The sequence below is a fragment of the Rattus norvegicus genome, chromosome 4 (assembly GCF_021556685.1).
Source record: "Rattus norvegicus strain SHRSP/BbbUtx chromosome 4, alternate assembly SHRSP_T2T, whole genome shotgun sequence".
NCBI lineage: Eukaryota > Metazoa > Chordata > Mammalia > Rodentia > Muridae > Rattus > Rattus norvegicus.
In genome coordinates this window covers 138,854,864-138,868,575 of record NC_141537.1, presented here as the reverse complement: position 1 = coordinate 138,868,575, position 13,712 = coordinate 138,854,864, and the positions used below count along the sequence as shown (strand labels likewise).

Genomic DNA, 13,712 nt, shown 5'->3' with positions numbered 1-13,712 from the left:
ATATATCCTCTTCACTGGATATCCAGTCAATACCATTGTGAGATAATTATAATAAACTTTCAAATTACCCAACCATTATTTTTAATAATATTATCTGGGACAGAATCAAGATATATAGAAAAATATTTGGCCACAAACAGTGCAGTTTAGGTGTTCTAGATATTAGAATCTCCAGACATCTTAATATTTCCTTTATATATTTTATAGGTTTAATATAATTTTAAAATGATTTTTTGGTGCTTCAAAGATTGTTTAGCATATCAAAGCATTGGCTGCTCTTCTAGAAGACCTATGGTTGAGTCACAGCACCTGAAGGACACCCTTTTCTTTTCTTTTTTTTTTTTTTTTTGGTTCTTTTTTTTTTCGGAGCTGGGGATCGAACCCAGGGCCTTGCGCTTCCTAGGTAAGCGCTCTACCACTGAGCTAAATCCCCAGCCCCAGGACACCCTTTTCTAGTATCCTATGTATGCATGCACAACACGCTGGCTCACCATGCATGAGAGTGGTGCACAAAAAAATACGCTAAGATATAAAAATAATAATAAAAAATTTCAAGGATTTACTTATTTTGGTCTGGGTGAACCAAGACCTAAAGATAATATTTAAAGATAACATATACATTCATTATGTATAACACAAAGTATCTAGTTCAAATGACATTCTAGAAGCTGCGGTAAAGGTGTATTAAGAGGCAATGAACTGATTTTTCTGTCTTCTCCATATGGACAGACAAATAATAATAAATGGAAGTAAATAATACAAACCAACATTCGGTCTATTTTTCTATTTACTTTTCCATTTTGTTTGAAAATCCTATTCAGAATATGAATTAAGAATACCATAGGCTACTCGTGAATATTCTCTAGGAAATTTATTTTAATAATGAATAACTTGTATGATAAACTTTAACGTGGTTAATATGAAATGATTAACATTCTCTAGTCAACTATAATAAGCAATGCCATGTATTGTGCTTATGAGTGTGTATATATGTATATATGTGTGTGCATGTGTGTATATATATGTTGAGGGGGTGCCTGATCTACATTAGTTTTTTAAATGACAATTCTCAATTCTCTCAGAAAGTGGAGGTTGCCAACTGGCTAGACTGATAAACTCTCCTTAAAGGTACTACGGTATCCATAGTATCTCCTTAAAGATACTATGGTATGTCCATCTTTTTATGAAGTTGATGGTGATTTGAATTCAGGTCCTAATACTTGTAAGCACTTCAGTCTACTAAGACACCAACTTCAAACCTATATTTTAAAGACAATCATCCCTATTTGTTAATTATTAAACTAAGCATCTAACTGGAAATGGGGCTTTCCAATTTCTCTCATGATACACATCCATAGTATGTTAATGTCTTATATTTGCTTTGAACCATAGTAAAATATATATATATATATATATATATATATATAATTCTATTTACTCACCATAGAAAATGAGTTGACCCTTTGCAAGGTTTCTTCCTCGAAGGTTACCTGCAACGCATTCATAGAAGCCTTCATCCTCTTGTTGAAACTTGGGGATTTCAAGGGTAGCTTGGGAGTTGCTGTACTTGACTTTCCCTGGCATCGGGCTTCCATCCAACCGCCTCCAACTAATATCAGGGACTGGACTAAACAGTTACACTTCATTAGAATAGACGATGGTTTTTGTTATGACATCAGGGTAAATTAAAAGAAACCATAAAAGTAACTCTCAGGAAAACAATCCAATCTATTACAATGTGATTAGTTTTCAGATCACACAATCATTCGCCATTCACTCATTCAGCCATCTATATTATATCTCCTCCCTTGCTTCCCATTGACAAAGCATTGTGCTATGCTTAGAGAATGTATTAGTAAGAGTATAGACATGTTATCTATCCCCATATTGCTTATAGGTTAACAGAGAAGCATATTATAAATGGAGTGTAAACATAAATCTCTTCGTAAATTGTAATAACTGAAAGAAAGTTAATAGGATGCCCAAAACAGTAATATGATTTGATCAATGGTAATGTGTTGATCATGGAAAATTCCTTTGAGAATATAAAAATTAAGACTAAGGCAGAATCTATATATTTAGAAATTCTAATTTAAAATAATATGCTCTTCTATTGGTGAATTAGCATTTTTTTACTTAAATATGCATGATAGGTGAGTTTGATTGTTAAGGATATGAGGTAACATAAAACAAACCTGCAAAAATTTGGAACCCAAGGCTAGATGTCCTCTAAATATTGTAACTTATAATCGATTTACATTATAGCTGTGTCTTGCTAGGAAATGTTTATAAATAGAGTTTTCCACTTATAGGAATTTAATATTTAAGTCTAATGTGGATATGCTTAAGTAAGGAAAAATACATGAAGTTAAATTCCAAACAATAATCAATGCATTGGAATTTCCTAGTAGAGGAAGACATATCATCATCTGCAGAAGAAAACCTAGAAAAAGCTCTAGAAAAAGGCACAAGAAGAAGATTCAACAGCACTCATTGTCTATAAAATGAAACTCCAGTGTGTTGATGCAGCATCCCTTCTCTACATTTAAATTGCTCCTTCCCATATAAACTTTTTAGATGACCTAGATATCTCTACTCTAGTTGTATTTCACTTTTATATGGACAATAATATTAGTAAGTCCTTTTGCAAAGTTCATTTATCAGTCTTGCCAAAGATGTAAGGAGTCTTTACATCACCAAGGATAATGTTGGTAAACAATCCAATCATTACCAGGGTAGCTGACAGATAAGGTTTTGTAGAAGTGAGCAGCAGATAAATGATGAAAATGAGCCCAGAGAAGGTTTGAAAATAGTCACTGACCTGCAGAAGCCTTAGGAATTCTTACAGGCTAAACAGTATGATTAGCCTGTTATATATATCAAGGACAAATTACATGATAAACTAGTGTAGACTTACACATAGTGGTCAAAAAACTTTCCCCAAAACCAAGATTGAGTTGTTTCTTTTCCACAAAATTAATATAAAGTTTCCAGTAATAATTTGAATTTACTTTAGATAAAATATGGCATTTTAGTTTTTATCCCTTTAAAATGTCACTTTCCACAACTTTAGTTTGATATGTTAGTAAATTGGCTTATTCCATACAAGAGTTAGCCTCAGGTAACTGCTTTTCTTAATCACTGATTTTCTCAGGCTCTTAATGAACGAAAATGAAGTTCTGCAGTAAAATGTGTTTAGAGCTAAAGGTATTTCTCAAGTCTAAAACCTTTCAAACTATATCTGATCAGCATATATACATGCTGTCTTTGGGTGGTTATAAAACAAATTATCATTTGTGCTCCTCTCTACTGACTTCTCCTTTCCACACTGATCAGATACTTATAACTTGTATTATTAATTACAAGAGAGTACTTATATCAAAAAATAGGTTCCTATTTTCAGTGGTCCTACTGTGTGGTATCAAACATAATAAACTTAAGCAATGCCAGCTATCCTGAGTTTCCAAAGACAAAGAACTCAGTGATTACATTAGATTTTCACTAATAAGTGTTCTTTGATAATAGAAAAGAAACATACTCTATAGATGCAGCTTTCTTTCCAGTTTTGTGCAGTGTGGCAAAAGTATCAGCTGTCAGTCAGTGCTTCACAGTCATTTCTTCTACTATTTATGCCCCTACAGATCCTCTGCATCCCATCACAACAGCCTGAACATCTATAGCACTTTCTTGTCAACTGCTGTCAAACTGCTTTAGTCAACTGTAGCTGTACAGAAAGCTGAAAGAATCCAGATACATCCATGTCCCCAAGAAGAGTTTCACTGAAGCTTAACCTGTGGCTGTAGGATGAGACTGGACATGACTTCATTTTCTCCAGACCTCACTTAGTGAGCTAAAGCAGATTTAGGACTTTGCTTGATTCTGTAATGATTCTGCCCTCCTTCCTTGCTTCTCTGCCTGTGTTCTTCCTGTTCTTATGGGTGGTTCCTAGGAAGTCCTGTTATAGTCACTTTTGAAAAGTTATCCTTTCAAAGTAGAACTCATAAAAGAGTCAAGAGTTAAAATCTCCTTCCATGTTAAACACGTGCTACTTCACTTAAAACACGGATGGCAAGGAGTCCTTAAATACGCCTCAGAGTGGTGCTTCTAATATAGATGTTGCATTCACACAGAAATGGAAGTCTGTAAAATTAAGCAGAAATGACGTCAAAAGCGAGCAGTGGAACCTTAGTGCAAAACTATGCATCAGAAAATATAGTTTCAGAACTTACTGTTCTACTGGACCAAAATTATACCAAACTCGCTCAGGCAAGAGCAAGAAACATGAGCTGGTATGAGCCTGGGCAGATCAAGAAATTTTTCTGATTATATATATAAAAAAAAGACAAAAAAAAAGACCAAAAAAAAAGAACAACAACACTTTTTTCTAATTTTACTTGTATTTGGGAAAATAAATCTCTCAGAATATCAAATAATGGAAAAGGCTCTAAAACTAGCAGTATAGTTTATGCTTTGTTGTTAGTGCTGTTTTCTGGTTTTAAGTCAGGTTGTTCCTGGCTAGATTGAACCTTGTTATGCAAACTCAGAGAGATATGCCTGGCTGTGCTTCCCAGGATGCTAGAATTAAAGGTGTGTGGCACCACACGTGGATTAGAAGATATTATTTCTTAGTAACTCAATTCTAAGGATAAAACAATCCAAATTTTGAATTTCACATCTCAGTGGAATATTAGTTCTTTAGTTACTTCAGGTTACTTACTTTTAAAAGGAAGTTGCTTATTTTCTTAAAGTACCTCAGTCCTAATTGAGCAAGGAGGCACACACCTGGTATCCCAGTTATTCAGACTGTTGTAGGTGAATCAGGACTTTAAGGTTACTTGGGATACAATCTGAGTTTAAAGATAGCCTCAAAATTTTAAGGAAGTTTTGTTTCAAAAAATGTCAATACTGTAAAGTAAAATAATAGGATACAGATGAAACAGTTGTTAGGTACTTTCCCAGTGAGTGGGAGGTCCCTCATCCATCTCTACTAACGTACATCATAACTCACTTCTGTATTTATTAGAAGCAAATTGAATAGGCACATAAATTTATAAGAGACAACACCATTCAGATATTACCATCATGGGCTTGTGTACAGCACATGGGAATTAGGACAAGCCAATGAGAATTATCCTTGAGACCAGCACTTCGTTTTAGGAGCACTATTCAAGAGAACTTATCCTTCCTCTAAAGGCTAAAATTCAAGCTGCATACTAGGAGAGGGAACTTTAAGCTTCTAGTTAAGAATGGACAAACAAATAGACAAGCGCTTCATGAAAATCAAAGCTGAAACTCAAGAAAAATATCTAAAGTCTTCACACACTTTATGGACCAACATACAAACAAGCATGTAAATAAACAAACCCACAAATCTTACAAAAGAACAAAAATCCAAACTCTGTAAACATGTGAGTTTGTTAATACATTCCCTTCTTGTCTTTGGCCCATTTGGGATAATTTCATGCTATTCTTAATAAAGAGTAAATAGAATCTAAAAACCTGAATTCAAGGACACTTGGTTTCATTTAACATCAGTGTGGTTGCATTATATGATATTATCAATTCTTTGTGCATATTTTATTATAGTCTGGGTATTTTATAATCTTGACAGCAAAACTCTCAAAAATAAAAATTCTTTATTTTTTAAATGATCATTATAACAAACCATTTGGCCATATATGTAGAAGATTTTATAGGTACTATGTAAAAATTTGGATTGTTTAAGACATCATGCTCCTCGTGGATAGCACTGATATTACAGGATATAGAGTCAGAGAAGAAATATAAAATACTAATTATTGAAAAATAATTCTTATGAAGTTTCCATTTTATCTTATAACCTTTTCAAGAAGCTAAATAAAATATATATTTTACAGTATCTCAAATGAAGTGTCGACACTAAAGAAGAATCATGAAGACTGAAAACATGTTAACAGTGATATTTAAAGTTTTAATCTGGTTATTTTCTCTAAAATACACCATCCCATTCAAAGAATAATGATCATAATACCGTTGTACCTTATTTATATGATGTAGAGTGGAAGCAAGTGGTTTTGTAATTCAATGGATTCACAGAATGGTAGTGAACAGTTATATGTAGTCTTATTGTGAAATGTCAAATATTCAGGTGTTTTAAATGAACAATCTAATGCATAGTAGGTCATATATTTGAGCTATCAATATACAATTAAATAATTGAATATTAGATTTGTCATGTCAAAAATAACTTTGTATTAGGGGTGGGTTCGCGCGTGTGTGTGTGTATGTGTGTGAGTGTGTGTGTGTGTGTGTGTGTGTGTGTGTTTAAGGATCCATATGATGAGACAATTAAAAATAATTTATAAATTTCCCATTCACTGAGTTGTGTGTGTGAGTGTGTGTGTGTGTGTGTGTGTGTGTGTGTGTGTGTGTGTTTAAGGATCCATATGATGAGACAATTAAAAATAATTTATAAATTTCCCATTAATTGAGTTTAGCATTCTACACCACTAATGAAATGGTAGCAGTGGTCTATGTACACCCCTCAAACTACATTTCCTGCTTCTCACCACTTAAAGAACAAGCAGTAACCCTGATTCTCTTTGGTCATATTCAAGCCTTCCTGACAAGTGCACAGATTCACTAAGGTTAAGGCATGCTGTCCATTGGAGACCCTTTTTAAAAGTCGCTTTCAATGTCAAGAGACTATTGTTATAAATAGAAAAGAAATTCAACACTGCTCAAAGAAGAAAAGAAACACTGTGTTTAAAAAGCTAGGAAATAAAAGTAATATTAATAATAATCATTAATTGAGTAATTACTATGTACCAGGTACCATGACAGGTGGGCTTCCATATGTCATCTGAGTTAAATCCTCAGCTGGAAGCTTCTAACAATGCTAATTATCTGCTCAGAATGGTACTCACGTTTAGACAGATAATTTATACTAAATTATTACCTGCCAATTTTCCTTGAGTTGAAGTTCCAGTGGAGGCTAATTAATTGTGATCCACCCTCTAATCCTTTTCTGTTGCCACCCTTTCAATTACAAGCACAGATGACTCTTCCTTTCTTATGAAGGTTCAGCGATTCCTTAGGATTCTACCTGGTTTGATTATGTTGATGATACTAGCCCTGGAGACTGGAGGCTCTTTTAATCTAATAAGAGTAGACTTCTCTAATGTTATTTTTTGCATTATTACTTTTTATTTGATACACAATGGTGTGTGTAGGGGTGTGTAGAGGTGCATATGTGTATGTATGGAAGAAGCTATAGAGATTGGAAGGAGTGTTTTCTCTCACCGTGTTGTTGCTAAAGATTAACTCCCCAGGTCACCAGGCTTCATAGAAAATACTTTTATCTGCTGACTCATTGAACTACCAATAAAATGATATGGATGAAGGGTCGTATATGGATCAATGAAGGAAATCTCTAACACTTTTAAAACATCCAAATAAGGGTGCCAAATGTTGCCTTTAGGGTGAAGGAGTGGAATATCAAAAAACCCACACAATTTAGAACAACAATGGTTTCATAAACAGTAAAATCAATTTAAAATCTTCAAAGTAAAAAAAAATACACACTTAGGATTTACTCTCCCTGAAAATATCCTGGCACTACAGGGACATTTGAATGGTCCTCATATGGAGATTAATGTGAGACTGATTTATAAGGAGTCAAGGTAATCATGCTGTTACTTATCACTCTATCTACACCAATGAGTATTCTATCTGTATTTCTCTCTCAATTATAAACTTCCCCCTGTTTCTTTACATACTTTATAAAGAATTCAATCTTTGTAAATATTATTACTAAAGAAAATCAGGCAAAAGTGATTTTGTCTTCCAATGTTTGCTTGTATCCCAGATAAGAACTTTTTCACCTTGTATTTCACAATGAGCATTGTTAAAGCCCTTTCTTTCTACATTCCCAATTTATAAACCATTTGCCTATAATGTAAATCCTAACAGTTTTAAAATGCCACAGATATAAAAGCAAGCCCTTCCTTTCTTCCTTCTTTTTCTTCATTCTGTTTGTGCTTCTTAAATAAGCAGTGCCAGAAACGAAGCCTTCCCATTCCATTCTCTCGCATAGTTATGCTTTTTCAGAGTGAGCAGCCTATTAATTTTATCCAAAGATAGAGAATGCATTTGTTAACCATCTGGCCTAGTTTAACCTGAATTTCAAGTTAAATTAAAGCTTTCCACATGCGAGTAAGAACTATGCTTCAATTCAATACTTTTAGCCCATAAATAGAATTTTCATTACTAGTGCTATTTGAGAAAGCTTATATTTCTACTGGATTTCTTAAACTGAGTTATCCACAGCTCAAATCCAGGCCATCCCAAGGTTTCAAGTAGAAACTCATACAGACAACCAGTTTCCTAAAATGCTTGTTTTGGGGATTATTCTTAACTTAAACCTAATTTCAGAAAACTCTGCCAGTGACCATTTTTAATCAGACAGTGAAGCGGCAAGGCAAGATCATTGAAGAACGCTTTTGTTAAATTTTAAAGTTGTTCAGCTAACTGCTTTCCTTTCCTCAACTTGAAAAATTCAGAAAAAGGCCTGGAATGTAAGAATTTCCTTTGGAGACATAATGTCATTAAATTTCTAATATCTATAGAAAGCAATGTGACCATTCTGGAAAGATCTTGAGTTTAAAATGCAGTAATGATTGTGTTTACTCCTCAGTGGTTGCTTTGGTGAAATATTTGTGTCCTCTACATTCTGTGGTTCCATTCTCTAAAATTGGAGAGTTGAGTTGACCATGAGAATGGACCCCACATGAATGAGATTAATGGCCTTTCACTGAGCAAGATCACATTTCAAATGATTATCTATGAAGCAGTGCATGGGTTTTCACCAGACACAGAATTTTCCCACTGCCTCATTGTTGAACATCCTATCCCTCAGAAAGTAGAGGAATATATTTCTAGAGATTATGATTCATGTAGACTAGTATTTTGTTATGGTAGTCTGAGGGGGCCAACACAGTTTCATTGGGAAGGCGATGTTATGGATGCATTATTAAACCACAGTAACTGAAATTTTAAATTCACAAAGTATTTGTTAATAGTAAGAGTATTTGAAGAATGGCACTTTAATTTGCAATGAAATAACATGGAAGAGGGTTGGGGATTTAGCTCATTGGTAGAGCACTTGCCTAGCAAATGCAAGGCCCTGGGTTCAGTCCCCATCTCTGGGGGGAAAATAAAAGAAATAACATGGAAGAAATGTTTATGACTTAGTTACATAATTTTTCTAGAAGAATGTCATGTTCTCTTGCACACACATTCAGTTGTGATTCCAATTTGTGAATAAGAATATTGAATTAGGCTATAAGAACAATAGAAAATAACAGTAAATAAAATTTTAAATATAAAATTTGAAACAATAAAGCTAAAATGAACTAACTACCAAGATTATATTACTTACAGGGATCAAAGGGAGCTGTTGTCTACAGTCAATAATTTCATCACTGATCTTTATAAAAGGTTTATTTGTATGTTTGTTTGACTGAGTTTACTTATGCATATGAGATGAAAGCAAGCCAGCAGGTGCCTATAAAATCAGAAGACAGTGCCTAATCTTATGCAATAAGAATTACAGGTGGTTGTTAAACCACTGGATATGGTAGCAGAGAACTTATCTTAAGTCCTTTGCAAGAGATGCCAGTGTTTTAAGTACTAACACTGAGCCATAATTTCAGTCACTACAGATTTATATCTGAGGCAAGCCAGCATTAATTTAGGTATAGATTATAAACCTCTCCATCATTTTAAAATGTGTTGGAGCTGAAAATGATACCACATTTAGCATAAAAGTAATCTGTGCATGTTTTATTAGTGATTAACAATAGCACTAGATTCATACCTCTGCTACTCTAGAGGAAGTGAAATATTGTCGTGTTTTATAGGCTACTAGGAGCTTGGGTTCCCTCTTTATTTTTGACTCTATCTCAATTAATTGATTATAAACATTCATATAAAGAAGGTGAAAATAAATTGGTATACTAGTATTTAATTATTTGAATATTGTAAGTAACATTTTTTTGTAAATATTATCTGTCTTGTATTAGCAAACTGTAACAAATATACTTTAAAAAAACAAAACTACTTTTGTCACCATTTGAAGAAAAATAGATGAATAGAGAGTTAGCACATATACAAATTACACAGTAAATTAGAACATAAAATTGAACACCAAGTTTTCCATAGTCATTAATTACTAAAACACCATGCCTGTATTTCTCTTGAAAAAGCTATGCAATAGCAAAATGAAATTAAACCATGTCAAGAGCCATCATAGGACAAGCTAATTGTTAGCAGGTTATCCTCCTGAGATGAGTCTGCTTTTGTAATCCATGATGAGTTCCTCCTCTCAGCAAGGCCCAGGAAAAAATTACTTTAGGAAAAATTCTTGTTTTTAATATGCTTTTTCTGTTATTATTAAGCATATATAACAATCGCTAGGTATTAGCCCATTCTTTTAAGCAGTTCTCTTCAGAACAACGAAGATGAAGTGTCTTGTACTGATGCTATATAGACAAATAGATAACTTCTTAATTCTGAATGATGATCCAATAAGAATTTCTAAAATTGTATCAGAATTAATTAAGCTCTTTTGTAGTGGGACTGCTATTAGGTCCTTTCAGGTAGTCAGAACTGCAATGAGAACTCTACCAGTCTCCAATGTGTCACCAGCTAATTGCCTTCTAGTAATCAGACTTTCTACTACTCAGAGCACATTCCAAAAGGTTGTAAAACCATTAACCAAAGGTCATAAAAAGGGTACTAATGATTTATTATAGGTGCTAGGACAAAAGATAAAATATTGATGGGTCTTATCTATATAAAACTTCACTAATAACTTACTTGTGTTTTTTAACTATCCTTGAACCTGTGGAGCTATGACAGATGATGAATGTTTAGTCAGATAATTACTTCTAGTGGACATGCATGTAAACATTTTTGTTGTAAACTTCTATTACAATTTATGAATGTAATTTATGTGTATATTTATGCTGAACTTTTTATCATGTGATCATGTATTCTGAAAGACGAATAAGTGCTGAGGAAAAAGAGAAGAGATAGAACTGGGATGAGGATAACTTTGTACACAGAACAGACCTGAACAGAACTTTTTAGGACATAACTGAGGATAAATTTTCATTCAGGACACAAAAGAACTTTTTAGACACAATGAACTCAGGAAGAACTTAGAAGTAAAGGCATAGCATTGGAAGAAAAGGCATTGAGAGTGAGAGCATTATTCTGACATCACAGGAGAGTGGAGAATAAGATTAGAAAGAGAATGCAAAATGGAATAACTTAGAGACTATAGGTAACATAAAAAACAAGAGAGCAATATTCAGAATGTAGAGTAGAAAAGGGAAAAAAAGAAGCGTCTGAGAGAGCAGAAGGAGCAGGCAGCCTTCTCTTTATCATGGGACAGTTTTTCTCCTTAATAACAAGACAAGCTTGGTCTTACTTAAAGGAACAAAGCTTTCAACTTACAAATTTGGGTTTAATTAATTTAGCAATAAATGGTTAGAAGCTTTTTCTTTCTCTATGCAATAAAGATTGGAGCTGATAAGTCTACCAGAATGGGTGAGTTCTTTCTGCACTGGTGCTTGGTCTTTTGCTGCAAATGCATACGTAAGTATAGTTGTATGTATAAGTATGTAATTATGAGAATGCATACAAGACGAGCCCAACTAATCAAAGGAAATGTATAAATATGTATGCATGAATCTGTATATGAATTTATGTGAGGTTATGCATATTTGCTTATGTAAAAGTTTTTTCCTTCTGCAAGAGTGATTATCTTCTCGTAGTTCGATAGAAGTTTATTGCCACAAACTTCTCCCTGGCCTGATAAGCAAGAGACATCTGGACAAAAGGGAAAAAGCTCTAGCAATTAATCCTTTACATAATCCTCTGCTGTTTTAGGATGAGGTGCTAAATGAGACTTGCAGTTTCTGGTCTCAGAACACAGAAGTCAAGTCAGCTACAGTAACAAAGTATCTTGGACTTAGGTAAGTAAAATTTTTATTATACAGCAAACCTAAATATCTTGTAAGATAAAACTCTTGCCCCCATATCTTCTAAGACAAAAGTCTTATTCTCTGCCTGTGCTCTTCCTCCTCTACTGCATCAAGGAGAACCTAAAAAAGAGAAGACCACTGGTGCTGGCCCCTGGCAAAATCATAATAAAGAGAACAAAATATGCTTAGTAGGGTGTTCTTTACTCAATGTGTTTCATAATCAATAAACAGAACCCTATTTGTACAAAGGCCAGAAGGTAAATGTTTGTTTAGCTTTAGACACGGTAATTTTAAATTTAAGTAAGGCTTAGCGGATGAGCTTCATGACTTTCTTAAAAGAACAAGATAATGTAACTTGTTCTTTTCTTTTAGATCACGTCCAAAATATATGTGGAATTTTTATTTCTGGAAACTGCCAATTACTTCAGTGTAAGAACAACAGGAATTTTGAGAGTGGCAGCCATAACGCAGCACAAAAAGAATAGAGACTTACTTCCAGAAGTATATATATTCTTCTTGGATGAATTTTATAGCCTTTAAGTTAGTTTAATTTTTGAAAAAGTACTGTAAAAATTCCAATTTATGATTTTTGGGGAAAAAAAAGGAAAGACATGTTTGAAGTCAGATTGAGAATGTCTTTAAAATAAAACTAGGTTCTTCATTGAATTGGCCTGTGGTCTTTGAATGATTTCCCTACAATCATTGTTGAGACAAGATATTTCTGGAAATATAGTGTTTTATGTTTCTTTTATCAGTAACTGCAATCTAAAAACAGAGGATTTTAATATGTATGTGATCAAAATATAGCTGTAAGAATAGTTGGTATATGACTCTCCACAATGGTAAAAGTGGAAACAACACAATAGAAACTGAAATATTCTACAGCTTGAGAGTGACTGAGGACCTCTACAGGAACACCCCATTGTCTCTAATGTTTAAATTGACTTTTTGCAATAACTACAAAAAATAAAGCTCCTGAGGCATTTTTGTTTTGTTTTAAATCAAAGTTAGCCAAGATTCCGTCTCTTCTTCAGCTGGTCTAAATTGAGGTCTCATTTCAATGTTGAAAACCTCTCTAACAAATGACTACATTATAATATATTATAGGCATACCTTTCCCAGTGTGTTTTTGTTCTAGATCAGAAATAAAGATGACTACCCTTCAACTTCCTAGCTTGGGGCCTTAGGCTATTCTCTACTTAAAGTTTTCCCTCTTTTTTTCATTGGACAATTGTTATACATGTCTTATGGAGCTCTCCTATAACTCAGATATTTGTTGCTATGATAAATATCTGAGATAATCAGTTTACAGGTGAAAATATTTTTTCTGAGTATCTTGCTTTAGTTCTTGACCTTAAGGTGAGACAGATCATTATCACAATACGAGTATACAGCAGAGTTTCCTCATCTTATAGTCTATCCGAAATAAAGAAGTATAAAAGATCCAGGACAAAGATATACCCTTCAAAGATATGCATTCAGAAACATATTTCCTACAAACAGGCTTATCCATTTACAATTTTATCATTCCCCTAAATTCTATGACCTATAGAAAAAGTTTATAACCCAGCAACATGGCTGCTCTGACTGGAATATAGATGAGCCCTTAGTATACATCTTTGGTCTCAGAAGATAGATGTCACAAGATTTTTGAGTTCAAGGCCAGTCTAGAATAGACCAAAT

The 13,712-nt window shown here is 33.7% G+C and overlaps 1 protein-coding gene across 3 annotated transcripts in view; it reads right to left on the bottom strand.

Moving 5' to 3' along the window:
* The window catches only part of Cntn6 (contactin 6), a 397,730-nt gene that overhangs the window by 102,126 nt on the left and 281,892 nt on the right, over positions 1–13,712 (bottom strand). For all 3 annotated transcript variants that reach the window (NM_013225.2, XM_087656200.1, XM_087656201.1), the window contains 1 exon segment: positions 1,443–1,627. In NM_013225.2, coding sequence (NP_037357.1) covers positions 1,443–1,627 — 185 coding nt within the window.